Here is a 22,229-nt window from a genome sequence, read left to right as displayed (position 1 = left end):
AAAGTTTGGAGATACAGGCACATTTATGTTTGTAAGCGTGATGCTATATGAGAAGTGGTCTTTGTTCATTGTCAAGTAGCTAGACCCTGGCAGAGCAAAAGATGCAGAAGGACCTCTTTGGGTAACTCAGCTAAAAAGTCAGGACTTCAGGGACAATGCATGAAAAGTACGCAACCCTCACTTTGATGTCATACATTGGCAGCTAATAGCCACTTTTGTGCATTCCCAACTTTTGTGCATTCTGTTGTAGGTGGACGATGCCCCTGCTCTAGAAATTCATTTCCATGATTAAAGTAGGTTGATCCGAGCTGATTTGACTGAGCTGCGGTCAAAGAGAGATTACATCACTCTGGACATAAAGCACGCTCGATGTAGCTCAACCGATGTAACCTTGTGTGAGCGTAACTCAACCAAATCAGCTCGGATCAACCTACTTTAATCATGGAAATGAATGTCTAGAGCAGGGGCATCGTTCCCATGCAGTGGATCTCGCAACAATGATGATTGGATAAAAGTGGCCGTTAGCTAGCAATACATGCCTGTTCCTAGATGATCCATAAAGTAATTATACATTGACCCTTTCATTCATGCAAACGTAGCTGTGTTACACAGCACGACCCTCTGCATCTTTTGCTCTGCCAGGGTCCACCTACTTGACAATGAACAAAGACCACTCTTCATATAGCATCACGCTTACAAACATAAAGGTGCCTGTATCTCCAAACTTTACAATAAAACGTGGGGTTTTGAATAGAGCAATGTGCTCGGCTTGGCCAACAGCACCTTGTGTGAAAGTTTCACGTTCAATGTCGCAAACAGCCCAAAAAATATTTTTTGGTCGTCGTCGTCGAAGAGGTCGACCTCCAGATCCAGTTTGGCTGGTGGCGACATTGCGAAATCTGGGATCGCCCACGATGAACTTCATATTTTGGCACAAGATTCCTTTGACCCCGACGAGCACGTTGATCTATTCAAAACCCCACGTTTGATTGTAAAGTTTGGAGATACAGGCACCTTTATGTTTGTAAGCGTGATGCTATATGAGAAGTGGTGGTCTTTGTTTAATGTAAAGTAGTATGACTATATTAGAGCTGAAGATGCAGAGGGGCGTGTTGTGTAACTTGAGTCAATCAGCACAGGCGATGCATGATACTTGTACACTATTTAAGAATAGTTCAAAATGCCAGCTAATAACCTAGTCCTCCCATTCTCCATTGTTGCCCAATCCAATGCATACGACGATTGTCCTGCTACAGCACATCCTTCCCATCCTTCAACTTTCTTGATCCAAGTGGATTTGACTGAGTAACGCTCAAACACAAAACATCATCCAATTTCACAAAAATCATTTTGCAAAGTTATTTGTAAACTGCCAGCTGATAGCCCATCTCTCCCATTCACCTTTGTTGTCCAATCCAATGCATACAAACGATTGTCCTGCTCCAGCTCATCATGTCCATCCTTCAACTTCCTTGATCCCACGGGATTTGACTGAGATACGGTCAAACAAAGAAGTATCATTCAACATCAGATCAACCCATTTTGATTTCCAGTTCTTCCACTTACAGCATCTTGCCTCTTCCTCCCATTCTCAACTGTTGGCCCATTCAAATACAACTACCACCTGCGAACGTTGTCCTGCTTCAACCCATCATGTCAATCCTACAATTGCATTGATCCGGTAGCCTTTGACTGAATGAGCAAGTCCATGGCGTGTGCACCCCATTACAACACCTGCATTTCTTGACACACCACCTTCACTATTGCACTCCTCTTCCACCATCAAACGCAACAACGTTCATTCCAGCAGTTGCAATCAGCAAGGTCTTTACTCCATTGTATAAAACAGCGTTCTCTACTTGCAGCGCTCTACCTTGCAGCCTTTTCACATGAACAGCAGATGGCCACCATATGCAAACAGCTTTATGTACGTGTATCAACTTGCTTTAATACAAACGAATTCCTATGAAGGATATGGTTCTGATACTGCTTTGGTAGATGGAATGGAAGGATTTGGATGTATACGACGTGTGGACAAAGAGCCTTCGTTCTTATGCATCCATTGTCAGCAACACGTCAACTTGAGCATCCTGAACAATTAGTGCAACCAATCATCGTACTTTACACGCTATTCTATGGCAACTACTATCGATCATCCAACTCCATATTTTGTAACGCCATGCAGCAAGAGCAGTTCACATCCATCCATGCACCTTTGCACAAGGCACGCGCCAATGATAGAACTTCCCCAAAACGATGTATCTCCCATCATCGTACCTCAACCTATTTCTTATGAATGATGGTGGATAAAAAGGTTACTTAAGCGAATACAACATTGACTTGGCCTACCATTTCTCAGCCTGTGTTTTGTGAGAGACCTTCCTTCTTGCTGACTTGGATCTCCTCGTGTGTGTGGACTTGTTGATGCATTGTATTTTGGAAAGAGTTATGCAGGATTGTAAAAGTGCATCCACTTGTCAATGCTGTGATAAAGGAAAATGAAAGATCGGATTGATGCATTATGCTTTGAACCATTGGCTGCATTCGATGGTATAAATCACCTCCCTTTTGTTTGGTGATTAGATGTTGTCAATAACGTCGTAACACAAGCGCCTTTTTTATGATTTGATCTTGTAAGATCGTCACTTCGTTAACAGACGACAGGAGATGGACGCATCACATTGGGTTGATTTAAGAAAGAGTGCATTGATAGCACGTGCGATGATAGCCGGGTGGGCACGGTTGCAGCTGAGACGTGAATTCTCCCACGGTGCCATAGAGGGCAATCGCCAGAAATGTATGAAAAGGGCTAGGAAAACGAAAAAGATGGTGTTTCGTTTACTTTTTACAATACCTACGCTCAAGGCTACTCTTCCAGTACTATGTCGCAACAACGTGGTATGTTGTGGGCAGCTTATAACAAGGGCGGGCTATGAATAATGATCATGAAACAGTTTGCTTATTTGTGCATGTGTCAAATTACAGAGATCTTTATTGCTGCTTCGATTCGCACCCCACTTGGATGCTTCAATGGATGTTTGGGATCCGTCAGTGCTACCAAGCTTGGATCGATCGCTATTGAAGGTGAGTGATGTGTTACGGCTGAAACATGTACCAATGACGATGATATTTACTGTTGTTGTTATTATCAGCTGCCCTAAAGCAAGCAAAGCTGCCTACAGAGAGTGTTGATGAAGTCATTTTTGGATGCGTACTTTCTGCAAACCTTGGTCAAAATCCTGCACGACAAGTTGCATTGGGTGCTGGTTTGAAAGAGTCCACTGTGAGCACAACCGTGAACAAGGTATGTGCATCGGGCATGAAAGGTAATGGTTCTTTAGATACAAGCGATCAATTCAAACCACTGTTATTTACTTTTTTACCTTGCTAGCCATCTCCATGGCAACCCAAAGTATTATGCTTGGCAATGCCGAAGTGATTGTTGCAGGTGGCACCGAATCAATGAGCAACACACCCTATTATTTACCCAAACAACGATTTGGTTCCGTGTATGGGAATACGGAGGTCATTGATGGCGTGCTCAAAGATGGCTTGACAGATGTATACCATGGATACCAAATGGGCGTGGCAGCAGAAGGCTGTGCTGAGCGTCATGGTATTACGAGGACTCAACAAGATGATTATGCCATTGAATCGTACCACCGTGCTCAGGCTGCACATAATGCAGGTTACTACAAGCATGAAATTGTACCAGTTACTGTCAGCTCTCGTGGCCGCGATACTGTGGTGGATACGGATGAAGAAGTATGGCGTCTCAAAGAAGATAAGCTACGAACGGTGCGACCTGCATTTGTTGGCGACAACAATAATTGCACTGTCACTGCACCCAACAGCTCTCCACTTTCGGATGGTGCTGCTGCCGTGGTGTTGGTGTCGCGTGAGGCTCTTGAAAAATACAACTTGACACCTGTGGCCAAGATTATCGGATGGGCTGATGCTGCTCAAGCACCTTCGCACTTTACGGATTCACCTTCCCTAGCCATTCCAAAAGCAATCAAGCATGCTGGGTTGTCGTTGAATGATATCAGCTACTTCGAAATCAACGAAGCATTCAGCGTAGTTGCATGTGCAAATATGAAGTTACTTGGTTTGTCGGCGGATCAGGTGTAAGTAGAATGGGGATGAGAGAAAATGGCTGCATGATGCATGCATAATGTCTTACTGATTTATGAACTACCCACTCACATACCATTTTTTATCTCCCCTTTTCAACCCCAACCCCCCCCCCTTTTGCAGCAATGTATTTGGTGGTGCTGTCGCAATGGGTCATCCTTTGGGTTGCTCTGGTGCAAGAATTGTAGTTACCTTGCTCAACGTTCTCAATCACAAGAAAGGCAAATATGGTGTTGCAGGTGTCTGCAATGGTGGTGGTGGTGCATCTGCATTAGTGGTAGAGAAATTGTAATAGACGACAGCAGCATGATTGTTGTGCGCATCTTTATTTTGTCTATCAATCAATACACCCTTGACCAAAATTGGCAAACAACGATACTGAATGAAGCCTTCAGCTCTATACAAGTTTTCTTTCCCCTTGTTTTTCTCTTTCTCCCCTCCTCTTTTTATTACTCTTTCTATCTTTTTCTTTTCTTTGTGCCTGATGAAGTAATGGTTACCTCGCAAGATACGGCGTGGATTGTCTACACCATTGTGTTTATATTACAGGGCATTGTGCTAGGTGTACGTAGCAGGCACAATTTACTATTGCTCCCTTTTGTTGTATTCACACTTTTATCGGCTGTGGGGCACATTATCATGATTGAACGCAATTATCAAGGTGATACACTAGTGCTCTTGGCAGACAGGAGCGTCATCACCAATCATATGCCTATTTTTTCATTCCTCTTGTATGCTGGTATCATCGGGTGTCAACTTGTTTGCATTCAAAACAGTATTGCAAATAGCCACGTACAACAACAGCCACCATCACCATCATCCTCCAAAGATGCTACAAGTGAAAAGCAGCAACACCGCTTATTGTTTATCAGCCGAGCGCGTCTAGGCCGTAGACCGCCTATGTATTGGGTCATCATTAGCCATTTATTAGCCTACGGTTGTTTGGTGCTAGCATTTATATGTGTGCGGGTTACGCGTGATGATGATTTATCTGCCACCCGCCGATCGCTCGCTAGTCTCGTCACATCCATGCTGGGGATCATTGTTAGTAACAGCGCCCTTTTATACTGGTTCACGTTTTGTCGACAATCGATATCTATTGCATCCAGGACAAGCAAGCAACATTATTACGATACGTGGTTGGTGCGTATTATCATGTTTTTGTATTTGGTTTTCATGACAGGCATGGCTACCGAAGCATGGCTATTCTACGGCATGTTAGAGAATCGTCACGTCAACTACCACCTGTCAGCCGGTCCTGGCAGCTGGATTGCACTTGAAACCACGCTTGTCTATTTGCCCATCTACATTATCCTTGGCATTCTTGTCATTCTTCGATGCTTTCGCCAACTAAGCGATGCTGATATCGAGTCTCCCAACGACACAGGTTCATCCACGACGGCTACAGGTCCTCGCAGCTTACGATTTCTTTGGAGTTCTCGTAACAACCACCCACATCGTCACTTAGAAGAGGATACCACTTAAGCCTAAAGTATCATTCACATTCCTTGTTCTTTCCTGCAATGTACTTTTATTTGTTGTTGTAGCTATTGTACGCAACATAATATACACAAAATCAATCCTCATCCCTTGCATCATCCGTGGTGATATCGACCTCCTCGTTCTGGGCAATCACGTGCTAAATGACCAGGCTATTGTGTGATAGGTGTGAGTTGCATTTTTCAGATGGCATGAATACTACTACTCTACCTTGGAACAGTTGAAGCAAACAGCCGTTGATCGATGATCGCGGTTGTAGTTGTAGCTATTGGATCGGCGATATGCATCATATGGATCGTTTGGCGTTTGGCCAAAAGCTGCTTGATGTCGATCGTCATTCTTAGAAGATGATGAGGATGATGGTGGTGGTCGTTGTTGCTGCGGAGATCCATAGCCTCCAAATCTGGATCGAGATCTACCACGATAGGGTGAAGGTGAACGTGATCGAGGACGACGGTGAGATGGTGGTGGTGACCATGATCGTGACCTAGACCTGGATCGTGATCGTGACGAATAAGATCGACTTCTTGATCGTGAATATGACCTAAACAGATCATACATGTTATAAAAACATCCTTTCATCTTGACATAATACTTGCCTTTTTCTACGTCGATAATAGTCACCACCTCGACTTGGGCTACGACTATGACGATGATGATGATCACGGGATCTTGAACGTCTTCTGCTTCTTCCTTCAGAGGAATTCCGCCGTTTCTTGTAACGCTGATCATGTTGTAGCTTCTCACGTTGCTCATAAAACGCGTCCAGATAACCAGGCTCCCATCCACTACGATCAAGCTTGCTTTCGACGCCTTCTTCAAAATTGCCAGTGCTATCCTTGAGATCCAATCCTTCATAAAACTGCTCCACTGCCTTTGATAAATCTTTGCTTGTTGCTGATGCGTTCGAAATGGGTCGAATGTCTGATGGCTCCAAAGGACAATAGGGTGCAGCATCCAACTAAGGATTTTTGCTGTTAGTATATAATGTATATGATGACGCATCGTAAATTACCTTAAGAGCATCCACCATCAGACCCGCCGGTAGCTCATGATATGGTTTATTAGGAATTGATGGCATCGCTTCTCCTTTGTGAGTTGTTGAAGATGGTGACGATTTGATATGAGCTGTATTTGGCGGTGGTGGTGGTGGTTGTTGACGAGCAGCCATGTGTGCTGGATAGGGTTGGGGAGTCGACGATGGGGAAGGACCTTGTGTCGGTAATGGAGGCCTTGGTTGCATAGGTCTTCCTGCATAAAACGGGGGTGGAACACCATAGCCTGGGAATGGATGAGGAGGATATCCTTGATAACCCATCGTTGCTGTTGCTGTTGGATGTGGATGTGGAGCACCACCAACAAATGAAGATGGCCTCATGGGAGGAACACTTTGCATTGATTGAGATGATGATGGTGGTGGCAATGGAGGTGGAGGTGGTCCAAATTGAACAGCTTTCCGGATATGGTTGACAACACCTGCATCGAGAAATCGCTTATCCTCCCAAATCGCAAGCACCTATCATGAACACCATTAACCCACATTATCCATGAATGTATAAATCAATACAATACCTTGTTTACTTTTGCTCTCATATCCTCAGTGGCACCCGGTGCATGATAAGCATGTCCTAGCAAGTTCGCTAACCGTGGAATCATCGCATCCTTCATCCATGCAGCCTGCCGACGTTCACTATAATAACTCAATCTATCAGCCTAATCCATCTCGCATAATCCTTTCCTTTGTTTGCAACATGCCTGTGATACAAGACATCATTCATCAGGTACACCAAATGCAATCGTTCGAAAAAGCTGTCCTTTGAATACGATAACGCCACACAATAATCTGAAATGGCCTCCATGTGTATAGGTTGACGACAATGATCAAATATCCAGGTCTTGCCTGATGGGAATATGTATAAGCAGAGTAACTCGCTACGACATGCCTGCTATCCCTTACCAGCTTCGATGTTGGCACGTGAGCATTCCGCCATGAGTGCGTTCAATATGCTTTGAAACTGTTCGCCTGGATTCCCTTCATAATCCATATCCTGTAATACACGCACAAGGTGGTCGTATGATGCTGCCACCATGAAGGAACGGTCGTAACTATGTGCTGCTGTTGAGGCTAGTGATGGTGGTGGTGGTGGCGAAGGTCGTGGAACCATAGGACGCATGCCAGTTGCAGGAATGTAATGCGATTGAGGAGGAGGAGGAGGTCGTCCTTGAAAGCGATGGCACCAAAAGAGACAGCATTAACCGTTATATCCAACCAACATGTCACCGATCGAATGCGTGAAAGTAGCAAGGACTGATTTGGTATTTATAGTTACCATAGTCATAAGGATCCATGAATGCTTGTTTGCTGTGGAGAAAGAAAGCGTCGTTCCTTGAAACGGCAAAAGAATACGAAATACGCCGCCCTATTTTGATCGCTGACCTGGCAGACACATCAATATGGCAACACTCTTTAACCTCGCGAGACGAATCTATTGAACTGTACTTCAAGCACAATAGCATAGTCTGATAGTGCTGTGTATGCTCTTAGTAGATTTCCCTACTACAGTTCCTCAAAATGACATCCTTCTTGGTTGACATCGTTCTCAGCTACATACCCTTACAATGAATGAACTCTCTTTTCATCGATAAATTTGGATAATAAATCATTGATAGAAGAGGTGAAGCTGTTTAGCACTGCATGAAAGGGGGAATTCCGGATGCTGAGTCTCAGCGAGCATCGCATCATCTACCAACATGTACATCATTGACTACCGATTGATGAATGAGACACTGAGCCTACTATATTCATTGAGTCTCTCTCTCGGGATTTTTTTTGCCAGCTGATCATGCTATGCATATGAGGATTGAGAAGAATCAAAGCAACTACCTTTATAGGTGGATGGTAGAGAAGAAGTGATAGGGTATCTTATTGGCTATGAGCAGCAGCCAATACTGATTTTGGTTTTCTATGTTGTTGTTGCATCTTCATAGGAAGCAATAATGAGAAATGAAGACGTAAGAGTACTGCAATTAGAAATGCAAAGCATGATCTTAAGATGCAATAGTTTTTCTACCGAGGAAACAGTGCCAACGTGATGCGCATCTCTTGAAACATCAAGAAGCGTGCATACTTAAATGGATGGCCATCTTGACCTATTATACAAATCCCTACATCCATCCATCTGTTACTGCTCGCAATGATGATAACAGCGTATATCATTGTCCGTGTTGCCTTTGGGGTTTTACTTTTTGGCCTATTATCATAATGCAAAACGCGCAGCTTTACTCCTCTCATGATCCTGCAGCTACTCTCTATGTGCGGGTATCTGCTTCAAACGGCTGTTGTTTTGATGAACAGCTTTTACATGCATATGCATTGGATCATCAGGATGTGTGTGAACATTTCATCGGAGAAGCTAACGCTCCTCTTTCTCCTTCCTCTAACATACACTTGTTCACGCGGTACATATTTTGTCGCACATTAATGGTTTTAGTATGCATATATGCATTGCAAATCTGTGTTGAGAAAAAGTTGTTGATCGGGATTGACAGCTGCATGCGTGCGTGTGTGTGTGTGTGCCACCAATTGCTACTAATGAAGATCTCTCTCTTTTTCTCCTTACGGAGTAGGACCCCACCTTGGCCCCTTATTTTTACACCCATCAATGTTGGTAGTTCATTAGCTGTCTTTGGAATAGTGTACCACTGTCATTCGCTTTATTAATACGTTTATTTTTCATGCGATTGTATGAAAGGCCCATGTGATGGTGGTGGCCATGTATGCTGTATGTATGAATAATAATGTGGTGGTGATGGGATGTTTGTTTTTTTCTTCTTTCAATGGGAACATGTAGGTAGCAGATGATGCACTAGGATGCATAAGATGTGTTCTGAAGGATATATGGGAGTGAGAAATAAAGAATATGGGGATTTTAACGAGATGTGGGGGTATTAGTAGGTGATCGACGATGCGGTCTGGATCGCCTTAAACGTCTACCAAATGAGAATTCAGGCATGCATCGTGTGTCAAGATCCTCGCATACATTTGCAGATGCTTGGATAGCGTCGATCCACAAGACCGCACTCATGTATGTGCTGCATCGAATAAGGAATTGAGGGCCGTGTCGAATGCGTACACGCACAACATCTGGATATTTACGATAATCGGTAGCCATTCCAGCTTCAGCATGTTGCATTGAAAAGCTCCATACAGGTCTTTCAGTTTCAGGATTGGTGGGTTGCTTCTTATAAGCACGTATCGATGTTCCCCATACAACAACATAGAGGTTTCTGGAAAACAAAAGCAAATTAATCAAGGGGGTAAAAAGAGACTCAATATCACAATAATAACCTACCTCCATGATCGCTTTTTGGATAACGTGTTCTCATCTTCTCGTTCACGTTTGACATGCACTTGTCCTGCTCGTGACACGGTGCATTCATAAGGTGGTAGATGTTCTTCATCTTCATCCTCATCGCTTTGTATCCCAGATTGGATGTGAGACGACGACCACGGATGGCACGGGTCATCGTATACGGGTGGCTCGGGATCAATGTTGCTGACAATGGTGCAAGTGGTAATGGTACTGGGAGTGTGTTCAGACTCCGGTTCGGGTTGTTCGGATGATGATGATGATGAACATGTTGTTGAAGTCGACATAAAGGATGAAGCTAGGGACCAGGATGATTTCATTTGTCGTAATTTGGTGAATGGGGAAAGAAATTGTGGCCAACGCTGTTGTTCTTTTTTAGGAGTTGGATGTTGCCTTGAATGAATTCGACCTAGGAGGTCGTTGTGTAAGCAACAGCAATCCAAGGCCGGGATGATGATGGTATCACATCTTAGAACATTGCTTACCCAAATGATAAGTAACATGTTGGCTGGTGGTTGTGTTTTGAACCTGTTGACAGGTTTCAAGGGAAGATGTTGGGTTGAGCATGAAATACAGATACAAAGAGCGAGAAGAGAAAAAGAAAAAAGAAGCGTATGCAAGAAAGAAGCAAAGGATGGCCGAGAACAAAAAGCACACCTCTCGTTTTTATATGATGCAACAGCCAAATACGGCAACCTATTATCGTATCTTCACCTTGTATAGACCATGAGGGTGGCACACCCGAGTCGATCCTCTTTGTAGATGAGCATGACTCTAATTTTTCTCCTTCATCCCTTTCACCCAGCCCCTTGTGTACACACACACACTGTTGTGTAAAAAGTAAAACCGCCCTTATCCTTTGCTATATACATCACTCGATTTGCCCCTTTCACTACCAATAATTACCATTTACCGCCACTAATGAGCCTTCATTTCACGGGTAAGTGCTGGTGTTTTTGGTCTGTTTACATTTGTTCCGCATCTGTCACTTGTATGGGAATAATCTTGTGCAATGACAACCCAACATGAGCTATATCTGGCAACTTGACAACTTGCGATGAAAGCAGGGCTGGGCTGTTGAGAGGCTGAGACAACGAGTTGTTGATAGCCATAAAAGAAAATGAACCTCTCGACAATCAAAATGAGGGTGAGCTTTGAAAAATAATCAAGGTCTTGACACGATCTAATGGGTAGCAACAATGTCATCGAGATAAAGGTTGATCATATGCCTGAGCTGTAAGCTTATATCTATCCCACAACAAGGTTACCAGGTCGCACAAAACTTTAACGGTAGGTCTCATCATCTACCCCCACACACGGCCAATTTCGCGTGATATTGTATTCGGTTTGCTGATATGCACATGATATTTTTTCCGGTAGACAATGAAATAGAAAGAAAGAAAGAGACCAACTTGCCACATCTAGAATCGACGTTCATTGTTGTATGAAGTAGCAACATTCGTTGGCTGCAAGAAGCTGTTTTGATAACAAGTCATCATCATGCAGAAAAATAAAGTTAACCATGTTGTTGTTAAACATGTCTCATGAGATGCCAACAGCGAAATGAAAACAAAAGCCTGATGATTTACATATGCATGTGAGTGTCTTGGACATGGTCAGTGTGCTTGTTACAACAAATTGCAGCACGTCGTCCTAGCAGAGATTTCATTGGATGCAGTGTAGATTTCTCCCATCGTTTCCATATAGCTAAATTACGCCATGGATCAGCATCTTGTGCCGATAGTGGTCATCATAGCAATATCTATAATATATAAAACGGGTTATACCCTATATTTGATTGACAACCGCGTACGCGTGCACAATGTAGGCACTCCAATCCAGATGCAATATGATGATGTTATCATAAAAGTGTCATTTGGGTTATACGATAGAGCACGTCTATGCGGCCACATGGAGCAAATTAGGAATGAGAATCTAGTTAACGAAAAAAGAGATGGGAATCTCGATAGCCGGGCCAAAATGAATATAATAGCAGCCAAGAAATGGGACAAGGCTCTGCATTGTAGTGGTTTGGTGGAACCGGCGCAAAGACAGAAAAAAACCCCGTACTCATAAGTTGCCATTATGATCGTATCTCCGTGACCATCGATGGTTACAATGGGCAAATGGCGACTATTACAGGGTACATGGAGTATTACTCATCGGCACAATACACTCTGACAAAGGTAATCTCATTTATTATGTAGATACGCAGCTGCTGCATGTGTCTGGGGCACGCATTATTACCATGACTACATGGCTTGGGCCGGTCTTCCCTTTTTAGTGAGAGTGTACCTTGGCAACTTTTTGGCCTTTTCTTCTTTTCACGCTCTCCTTTTTTCCCTTTACACTCTTTCTCTCTTTTTTCTTTTGTTGCTTTCTCAACCTCCCTTCAGAGGAAGAACGCCCATCAACCTCGGTACATTCGGTAATGTCGTCGGTCTTCATCTCCGAGCACAATGATCAGTCCCAGCCACCTGAACCAACACGTCCCAAACGACCACGATCAAGCTATGCTGTAAGTTGGTATGAAGGATACTGAAAAGCGTTGTGGGTGTTTGAAAAGGGTGTATTGTCTCCTTTATGATGGTACCTTAAACGCTTGCATAATTTGCGGGAGACTGACGCGTGTGGTATCATAGTGCTCAAGGTGCAAAAAGAAAAAAGTCAAATGCGACTTTGCACAGCCAACGTGCAAGCGATGTGCTGCATCCAACAGTGAATGTAATTACGCCACACCACCACGACGCGTAGACAAGTCGGCATTTAAAGCCTTGGGTATCCACGTGGAATCGTTAAAGATGCGTATGCAAAAGATGCAAGACGAGCTTGATACAATGCGCCAAGCACTCAATACAACGCCTGGCAATGAGAATCAACCACCATCAGCAGCAGCAATAGCATCATCGAGTACCACGCCATCACCAGTACCTGTATCCGCTACCGATACAACCACAGCCAACAATAACTGTACAACAACAGCATCATTACCATTTGCAACAACAAATACAATGAAACCTGCTTCCGTTGTCATGGAAAATGCTGCCGCCGCTGTTGCCGCCGCCGCAAGCCCATTTCCAAATCAGACGTCTGCTCCGGCAGCCTCCGCTCAACACCGTTATCCTCCTCCTGAGGGTGCCTGGAGAATGGAACATTTACCCCCAACCATACATCACACAGATGTCACTGATATGGCGGCCATGTATCAAGCTCTATTGGATGGTATCAGTCATCTCAACATTAACAATGAATCTGCCATGGCGGATCATCATCAACAACAACAACACATGACCACCACCAACAACAACAATCATGCACAGCATAATATCATGGGCGATGCTGCTATTGATGAATTGACCAAGAATTGGTATCCTTGTTGTTTTCTTCCTTATCAATCAGTGGAAACAAAGAACGGCAACGACCCAACACCCTTGTTGACGTGTTCCATCAGAGCATGGGTTGTTCAACATGCATGTATCTTTCATCAAGCATGTCCTGGTGTTGATCCAACCTTGGTAGGAGAAGCCTATTACAATCATGCACAGCAATCATTAATGGGCCAGGGTACCACCCCTACATTGCCAACATTGACTACAATCCACGCCCTTTTGAATTTGTACATGTACCAAATCAGCAATGGCCGATCCGATTTAGCTCATACCCATATTGGGATGGCTGTGCGTATGGCTCAAGAACTTGGATTACATCGACGACCCACAAGGAGGAAAAGAGCGACCAAAGAAGAGACGAGACAAGCTGAAAGAAAGAAACGGCTATGGTGGTCCGTGTATTGGCTTGATTTATGGGCTGCTCTTGGATCGAATAGAGCTCCTATGGTGGATGATATGGAATGCAATGTGGATCCTCCTCAAAAATTGGACAATGAAAATGAGGAAACTGGATATCGAATCAACTATGGCGTACATTCAATTCGACTTTTACGTATTCGCAAAGACATCATCAATCAGCTACCATTACACCAAGACAAGGAGGCATTGTTGTCAGCAATATCAAATTTGGATCTTACACTCAAGCAATGGTTTGCTGAATTGCCTGCTGAATTGCGATTTCCCATTAGCGGCACACTTGAAGGCAAAGGAGCATTCAAAGATGAAGCGTGTCTGTTATTGATTATACAATACCATACGACATGGATCATGCTTCACAAGTTCTTTTTACCACGACATCAATTGGATAAGATGGAGCAGCAGCAACACGATGATCATCCAAATGCACTACTTTCGCTCAACACTTGCACGCGTGCAGCTATCGCTATTACTCGTGCTCTTGAATTGTATGCAGACAATGGAAGCTGGTGTCAATTCTATTTTGTTTTGGATGGTGTCCTTGTCAGCATTGCAGTACATCAACTCAACGCCTTATCAACTGATGCAGGCATTGCATGTCTCTCCCAACGCAACTTGATAGCAACAGCCAATGTGCTTCGCAATTCGCCAATGATCTATATGCAAAAGGTGCAACGGGTTATTGAGAATATCGAGACGTTCTTACGCAGGGAATCAATGCCTACTCGATTAGAAGATGTTCCACCAGTGGATCAAAATGCGGTTTTACGGCAATCAGGGGGATCACGTTATCGACAACAAGCAGCAGCAGCAGAGGGTACCATCAATGCGAATGCCATGTTATCAGGTTCATCGCCATCAGGAACGACACCTTCACCTACGACTGTACATAACACCATGCATCAAACTACACCACAAGCACCACGACCCTCGAGTTATGACATGTACAATTTACCAGAGCACAATGGTATGGCACCAACGCAGCAGCAATCACCTTCATCATCCGATGTGCGAATGGCCTCAGCTTCGACCATGCCAACGACTAGCAATTTGATGGCATCAGGCGTATTCTATGACCCATTGATGGATTTTCATCTTTCTGGTAGAGATGGTGGGATGCTTTTTATGAGCGGGAATGAAATGCAACCAACGCATGCGATCAATACTTCTTCTGAAGCTGCTCTTGCACAACACATGTTCGTATCCGCCACAGTAGATACTCAACAATTTACAGCAGTGAATGAAGAACCTCATCATATTTATACCAATCGACCCTTTCCAGCAAGTGAATCGGCTGCTGCTGCTGCTGCTGCTGTCATGTATCAACATCATCAACGACCACCACCTCCTCCTACGCAACAACAACAACAACAACAACATCACCACCACCACCCTCATCCTCATCAACAACAGCCATCCAAAATAGCTGCTGCACCACCACCACCTAACAATGTATACCCGAATCATCATCAACATCATCAGCATTCCATGTATACTCAGCATCATACTTATCCATCACCCATGCGACCCACTCAACAACAACAACAGCATCAACATCAACAGCGACCCATGGCCAATGGAACACCTCATTACACAGTGATGCCATCCGCTTATGATGCTGCCATGTTTGCACCAGTGGATCCATCAGTCAATCCAGCCTTGTTATCACAAACAAGTCATCCACAGCAATACAATACGCACCCAACATTCCCTCCCAATGCTGGAACGGATGACGATAGCGAAGCAGCAGCATCCACAGGTGGATACAACACGGCAGGATATGCACGTATGGCAGCAAAACGATCACGAGGTGATTGGGATAATGGTGGATAAATAGTGGATAGTCCTAGTTGTCTTTTTTTTCAAATAAGAAAAAAACTTACACAAAATATAAGGAAAAAAGGGAAAGCACATATACAGGGGAATGTTTGCTCATGCATACATAGAGAGTTAAATGGAGGAAGTGAAAGAAAGAGGATACGTGTTGTTGTAGTAGAAGAAGCATAAGGTTGTCAAGGTTGGTTTCCTAGACGACGGGGCGTATCACGTGACATGATTTGAAGTACGTGACGACTGCAAACATACGATCGTGCCATCACCACCACTACATCGACGCACGGATACAAAGGCGCGTAATGCAGGATCATTGGGTAACCATGCATCAAGTTGTTCATGCGTGATGTTATTCAATCCAAGAGATTCAAGCACATCAACATCCTCGTAAATGATGCGTGCTTCACCGTGAGCCATGCTAATATCGGATATTTCGGCATAATGACTAAAAAGGGTTTGCTTTATTAGTATTCATCTTATACAAAGTGGGGTTTCTTTTCTTACCCATCATCTCGCACTTGAATTTGCATGCCGCCCTGTTCCTCATCATCGAGCGATGATACAAGGAAAAAAGGAAGCTCAACGCGGGCGTGATTGGGAGGTGATGGTGTGGACTTGTCATTCCTTTGCTGGTTTCTCCAAATGAGATGACATAGCTGCACGTGCTGTTGAAGCTTATCTCGAATTAGATGGCTCATTTCATCAAGGGATGCCACGAGCGTTGCTTGGTGAACCTAATGTCACCCTTGTTTAATAATGACTTGGTGGTGGTATAATATTAGTAGTAGTTACCTGTTCACGGTGAATTTGAGCTTGCAAATGGTCAAGATGTTGACCATGCATATCGTGTGCAACATGCTCGTCAGTGCACGCAATATCGCCTACCCATTTGATGTTCTTCTTGTCTTTGGCAATGATGCCTGTGCCCATAAGAACATTAAGAGCATCATAAACACGGCGACGAATGTTCTTTTGATCCAAGCTTGTTGTGGTACAGCTCTTTAATTAATGCACGCATGCGTGTGTGTCATTGCAAAGAACAAAGATGATGAAACAAAAAAGGAGTATGCACACTTACCGCATTGTCACTACTACTGGCACGGATGCTCGATGCCAACTCGTCGGCAACCTAATAACAATAATAAACAGTAAACATTTGCATTAGTTCATTCTTTCTCCCTGTAACATGTTGTTGGTCTTAATACCTCATTGTACGTGGTGATACCTTTCCTTGCAACCGTGTCACACACTTGCTTGCTAAAGTGCCTTAAACCACGCGTATCGTCATGGTGGCGATGTTTGGACTTCTTTTGAGTAAAGGTATCATGTTGTTGTTGCTCGTGAATAATGACAGCAGCATCATTTGATCGACCGCGTTTGACAAGATGGGATGCGATAGGCTGTTGATCACGATGAAATGATGTAACTTTGGCATCATGAGTATTATTATGATGGCTGCTAGTAGTATTGGATGGACGATCTTCAGGTGGCGGTGATGCTAGCATGTTTTGCAATGAAGGGAGTCGGCAATGGTCTGATGATGAAGCTAAAACTGCTGGTGTGATGATATTACGTTTCATCAAAGGTCGCAGCTCGATGGAGGAAATTGAGCAAGAATCATTCGTAGGATGTTGATAGTCATAAGGACGATGAATGGGCCTATTTGGATCAAATGGCGATGGAAGCGTGAATAAGTTAGGTGACGGAGGTGAAGGAAGCGTATTAGATGCATGTTGCTGAATGAATGTCAAGTTGGCGTTGGAAAAGATGGACATGCTGTGTGTGGTGATTAAAACGTGTGCTTTGACGTAAAGGATAGGAGGTACGCGACGTTAATCGTAGTATAGAGTCAAACGCGAAGGATGGGAAAAGGGAAAGAAAGAATGTGGAAAGCATAATAGCGCATAGACAATCATTAAAAGTGAATATACAAGAACTTGATAAGCAATGCGCACACGCATATCAATGACACGGGCAATCATTAGCGTGATGACAGTTTCAACATATCGGGTTACCGTATTCTCTTTGGGCTTCGATTAAGAATGGAATCGTCGGCTTTTATGTCTCGGAATGCCATAAACGTAGGGTCGCTTTACGAGCCCTATCTCATGATTCTTTCGACAACCATCGACCGGTCTAAATCGCACACATAAGTATTTGTCTGTGTTGTGCGTGCGTGTGTGTCTCAGTTCATGTAGCCTGAAAATGGGCAACAACGAGGTTGACATCACATGTTATTACCTTATCGTTTTTCTTCTTATTCTCTTGGTCTACCTCAAACCCCTTACTATTGATTTACAAACAATGCCATGTTTATTCAAAGCCTTTTGTACCAGAAAATGGGGATTGGCAAAGGCGGAAGCCGAACGAAACAATAATGTACAGATATAAGGAGGAGAAGGCTAAGCTATTAATTGACCTATTCCTTTTTGCTGGAATGGGCGGTTCTTTGTGTACCATGTACTCATTGAATATGGCTGCGGATGCAGTGTCGATTGCAATGAACAATAAACAGTAAACAATCAACCACGCCAACCAACCCTGCTTTTTTGAAAAGATCACGAGGGGGTTCCTTTTATCGTCTTCCTCCTTAAAACCTATAATACAAGCTTTTGACATTCTAGACAATGGTAAATTTTATCACCGCATGGTTGCCATCAATGTATGATTCATGAAACCTGGTTGCTACCACCACGCTGTATAGTACCAATGGGTCTAAGACGCTATCTGATAAGCATCATGGATTGTTTCAAAATGCTAGTACTATTGTCGCCAACCTAATTGATAATGATGATGATGGTATCCATAATAGCAACGTCGTTTATAAATGACATGCGAAACGCTAGATGAAAAGTGCGTGTTTTTGTTCAACAAGGATAATCTCTTTTTCACATGAATGACATCCATCAACAAGCAGTCCAATCTTTCCTTTTCTTCTAGGGTGGGTAGTAACGAGAACTTTATGTCACATTAAAATATATATAAAGGGTCGCAAGGAGGTTGCTAGGATACGTGTGTGCTACCGTGAAAGGTTGATCAGAAACGGCGGTCAACGGAGGGGGCCGTAAATTTAGTAATGGCGAATACTCCAAGAATCACTACACCGAGAAAAGTGATAGCTGCTGGTAATAGCATTTCTTGTGGAATAGGCAAATCGAATTGTGCTGCACCATCCCGTTTATGCTTGGCACGACGTTGTTGTTGTTGTCTTCGATGACGCCGTCGTCGGCTACCACTGCCGCTACTGTATCGGACATCGCTATCATAATCACTCATGTCACTGCCACTTTCGGATGCATCGCTGGTATCACTGCTGCTTGTTGTTACATCACTCTCATCATGTTGTCGTTGTCGTCGTTTCATACGGCGATGTTTTTTCCCAACATTGTGATTGCTCTCATCTCTTGTTGTAGTATCTGGTTGTGGATGACTAGTAGTAGCAGCAGCATCGTCCAATGTAGTCGTAGGGGGTGTTGGTGGTGGTGCCACAGAAATGGTGGGTTGTCCAAGAGGTACATGGGTATCTTCAGGATGAGGTTGAGTAGTCGTCATTGATGATGGTTGGGTGTCATTGTTGGTTTGTTGAGGTGCCATGCTATCTTGAACAAACAAACGTACTCGATCTTGACCCAATTTACGCGCCAAGTGTACTGCATCTTCCATATCCGCATCACTTGCCAAGAGCACCTTGTCATCCTCATCATCAAGATATGAAATACTCAACCAGCTGTCATCTCCATCATCGTTATTGGATGTCTCATCTCCAACTTTGACATAAGATTGAGAAAGTGCAAGGTGGTCGGACATAATCTTTTGTCGTACGATATCACGCAATGCTGTATAGTTGGAATCTTCACATCGAAAACGGTGGGTTTTGCCGCCATAGGTGAATTTGAAAGAAAAGGTGCCTTGAACATGCGAAGAAACAGTGGATCTCATATCATCACCATTGGCCATAGATGCGCTGTCACCGGGGGTAATTTCTGGGTATCCTGAATGGGAATAAGGTGAATGGTGATGACTGTGGGGTGAAAGAGTACGATCCGGATGAGGACTAGCTGGTGATGGAAACATTTGCGAATTGGCTGCTTGAGATAAAGAGTCGCTAATCGCTGATTCGGTTTCAGTGTTGTCACCAGCCATCATGCTGTTCCAGAATTTGCCTCCACCATTTTCAGATCCATGCCCTTCAATGCTATTGATCTATATAACATTTGTAAGATAAACGTTACCCTTTTCCCCATATGCATACACTTGCCTGGTCCAATGTTGCATACGTTAATCTTAGCACATCCACTAGACCAACAATATGCTGCTCATCATCAATGACCGGTAAATTCAAATAATGACCATCTACGCCACCATCACGATTATTATCATCATCATCATCTCCGCAATTGCAATTGCCATTTTCCTTACCATGCATCTTTTTGAGAGCGTCCAAAATGCTTGTAGAAGGGCTAGCCGTATCTGGATGAGGAGTCATAACTCGGACAACGGAGCAATTCTCGGGTGCCAAACCAGCTGCAATCACACGAAGTACAATATCCTTGGACTACAATGCATGATGTTGTTGTGAGCTCAGCGAACAAAATCACATGTCATAAGGCACAGGCACACACTTACCGTGAAGATACCGGATAATCCACCATGATCCATTACCAATACGGCTGTAGTGCGATGTTCTTTCATGAGGGTGGCCACATCACGAACATTGGCTTTCATTGCAACTTGAACAGGCATCGAATTGTCGAGAACGGTAGTAAGATCCGGGCATGACATTTTATCTCGTAAGGCATCCATGTACTGCACAAATTGAACAGGACTGTTGGCCCATTCACGTTCAACGCCTTCCAATGCATCGTACAATTTCCTTGAAGATCCATAAGCTCGTTCCATCTTGTTCAGTGCTTCATATAAACATTTGGTGATATCAAGTAAGCCGAAGATGTCTCCTTCTTCATTGCAAACAGGCTACTCGGGATTCTTTAGTCAACATGTTACATCCAACAACATCATGGACCTATTTCATTACCAAATGACGGAATCCACGGGAGACCATAAGGTTGAGAGCATCTTGAGCGGATGTGTCGGCTGTGACGCACATTGGATTTCGCGTCATGATATCGGATACAGTGGTTGCCCTGACAAGGTAATTGCGCGCGTGACGAGGAAGCGGGCATAAATCAGCTCATGCCACAAAAGTACGTACGTGTGTGCCATTGCCGACTTACCGTGCATCCATGTGAGAAGCGACTACTCGATATGCAAGATCCTTGGCCTATACTCAAAACCTATATCAGTATTACTCCCCCTTTGCGATGGCCCAACATGATACAAAGCTTACCGTAAATATACCACTAAGGTGATCCTCCTCGTCAATGACAAGTACGCAATCGCTGCGCTTGGCTGCCATCAGCTGTGCTGCTTCCATAACCAGAAGGGTTTCACGAACTGTCAATGCTTGTGTTGGTCGCAATGCTGAAACGGTGCCTGCAATCTTCTTCGTTTGTCGTATACGAGTAGAACCACCACGCTTCTTGGAAAGCTCTTGCTCGATCTTTTTACGAATGGCCTAAGAGGGGGAATACCACCACGACGATTAGAGATGCCAAGTAGTAGTTCAATCGACCCATTTGCATAAAGTTTACCTCATCCTTCTTCGACTGACGTTGTCTACTTTGCGTTGACTGGACATCGAGGGTAGAGTTTGTGTCGTTATGGTTATGGTGATGATGATGGTGATGATGGTGTTGTGAAGTGCTTAATGAGCTTGTTGGACGCATGGCCGACCTTTTGCTTTGAGTGGATACGACTGACATGAGAGAGAAAAGATGTGAGAGAAAGGAAAAGAAAGGGGGACAACGGGAGGTAAAGATTGGGTGATGGGGGAAATATCCTTATATTTGCCACGCATGCATATCCTCTCGCTCGTTCTATACCCCACACCTCCGCACCCACGAGGTTTTGTGTACCTGGCATTTTGATGATGGTGGATACATGGATAAAGAAGAAGGAAAAGAAAAGAAAAAAGAGGATCCTCTGCTACTATCTACTCGAAACTATCACCCCTTAATCGTGTCATTCCCTTCACATGGCCGGTCAACAGTTATCCTCTCTACATCTATCTTTGCTCTATTCCATATCTATCCGGTCAGCTGTGAAATTTACAAAGTAATGATGACCTGATGTTTTTAACACGCCACACGCACCTTGGTATGATTTGATCAAGGCTTCCACGCAATAGCATTTAGCAAGAATATGGTTATGGAAAGATGAAAAAAACGCTGCATGTTTCAAGTATGTTGGTATTCTCGACCATTATCCAAGTTACACATGTGCTGCACGTTAAGGAAAGGGGGGGCTTTGAAAGATGCAAAGTAGTAAAGTACATAGAAAAGAGAGCTCCATCGATGATGATCTTCCTCTTGTTTTATTATGCTAAAGACCCAAATCACATGAATGAGTGGAAAACAATGATAGACATGCTCATTCTTGTGGGTAACTTTTTATATACAGTATGTTTCTGGAAAACGCTATAGGGTATAAGGATGTGCCACGCGAGCCGAGAACTCGTGTCAGTCAT

At 43.8% G+C, this 22,229-nt stretch overlaps 8 protein-coding genes across 8 annotated transcripts; 3 read left to right on the top strand and 5 right to left on the bottom strand.

Annotated features, from left to right (window-relative positions):
* Positions 1-649: 649 nt before the first annotated feature.
* O0I10_010224 (uncharacterized protein) lies at positions 650-925 on the bottom strand (the record flags this gene model as incomplete). Its single annotated transcript, XM_058490206.1, has 1 exon — positions 650-925. The coding sequence occupies one exon, from the start codon at positions 923-925 to the stop codon at positions 650-652; it is 276 nt and encodes a 91-aa protein (XP_058339062.1).
* Positions 926-2,969: 2,044 nt separating this feature from the next.
* On the top strand, positions 2,970-4,426 carry O0I10_010223 (uncharacterized protein; the record flags this gene model as incomplete). Its single annotated transcript, XM_058490205.1, has 4 exons — positions 2,970-3,084; positions 3,153-3,326; positions 3,392-4,127; positions 4,258-4,426. The coding sequence occupies 4 exons, from the start codon at positions 2,970-2,972 to the stop codon at positions 4,424-4,426; spliced, it is 1,194 nt and encodes a 397-aa protein (XP_058339061.1).
* Positions 4,427-4,626: 200 nt separating this feature from the next.
* On the top strand, positions 4,627-5,619 carry O0I10_010222 (uncharacterized protein; the record flags this gene model as incomplete). Its single annotated transcript, XM_058490204.1, has 1 exon — positions 4,627-5,619. One exon carries the CDS (start codon positions 4,627-4,629, stop codon positions 5,617-5,619), a length of 993 nt encoding a protein of 330 aa, XP_058339060.1.
* A 110-nt stretch (positions 5,620-5,729) lies between these two features.
* On the bottom strand, positions 5,730-7,983 carry O0I10_010221 (uncharacterized protein; the record flags this gene model as incomplete). Its single annotated transcript, XM_058490203.1, has 8 exons — positions 5,730-5,786; positions 5,845-6,178; positions 6,234-6,595; positions 6,650-7,150; positions 7,207-7,324; positions 7,390-7,534; positions 7,592-7,855; positions 7,965-7,983. 8 exons carry the CDS (start codon positions 7,981-7,983, stop codon positions 5,730-5,732), a joined length of 1,800 nt encoding a protein of 599 aa, XP_058339059.1.
* A 1,580-nt stretch (positions 7,984-9,563) lies between these two features.
* O0I10_010220 (uncharacterized protein) lies at positions 9,564-10,291 on the bottom strand (the record flags this gene model as incomplete). The annotated part of the gene is made up of 2 exons (XM_058490202.1): positions 9,564-9,921; positions 9,987-10,291. The coding sequence occupies 2 exons, from the start codon at positions 10,289-10,291 to the stop codon at positions 9,564-9,566; spliced, it is 663 nt and encodes a 220-aa protein (XP_058339058.1).
* A 2,144-nt stretch (positions 10,292-12,435) lies between these two features.
* Positions 12,436-15,643, top strand: O0I10_010219 (uncharacterized protein; the record flags this gene model as incomplete). Its single annotated transcript, XM_058490201.1, has 2 exons — positions 12,436-12,522; positions 12,647-15,643. The coding sequence occupies 2 exons, from the start codon at positions 12,436-12,438 to the stop codon at positions 15,641-15,643; spliced, it is 3,084 nt and encodes a 1,027-aa protein (XP_058339057.1).
* A 210-nt stretch (positions 15,644-15,853) lies between these two features.
* Positions 15,854-17,418, bottom strand: O0I10_010218 (uncharacterized protein; the record flags this gene model as incomplete). The annotated part of the gene is made up of 5 exons (XM_058490200.1): positions 15,854-16,088; positions 16,148-16,377; positions 16,436-16,642; positions 16,722-16,772; positions 16,849-17,418. 5 exons carry the CDS (start codon positions 17,416-17,418, stop codon positions 15,854-15,856), a joined length of 1,293 nt encoding a protein of 430 aa, XP_058339056.1.
* A 1,261-nt stretch (positions 17,419-18,679) lies between these two features.
* On the bottom strand, positions 18,680-21,465 carry O0I10_010217 (uncharacterized protein; the record flags this gene model as incomplete). Its single annotated transcript, XM_058490199.1, has 8 exons — positions 18,680-19,846; positions 19,902-19,996; positions 20,063-20,198; positions 20,270-20,617; positions 20,679-20,787; positions 20,878-20,924; positions 20,991-21,218; positions 21,295-21,465. 8 exons carry the CDS (start codon positions 21,463-21,465, stop codon positions 18,680-18,682), a joined length of 2,301 nt encoding a protein of 766 aa, XP_058339055.1.
* Between the last annotated feature and the right edge of the window lie 764 nt (positions 21,466-22,229).

Source organism: Lichtheimia ornata (genome assembly GCF_029851405.1).
Source record: "Lichtheimia ornata isolate CBS 291.66 chromosome Unknown scaffold00066, whole genome shotgun sequence".
Classification (NCBI taxonomy): Eukaryota; Fungi; Mucoromycota; class Mucoromycetes; order Mucorales; family Lichtheimiaceae; genus Lichtheimia; species Lichtheimia ornata.
Note: the sequence above shows the minus strand (reverse complement) of the source record. Positions and strands in the feature narration are given on the sequence as shown.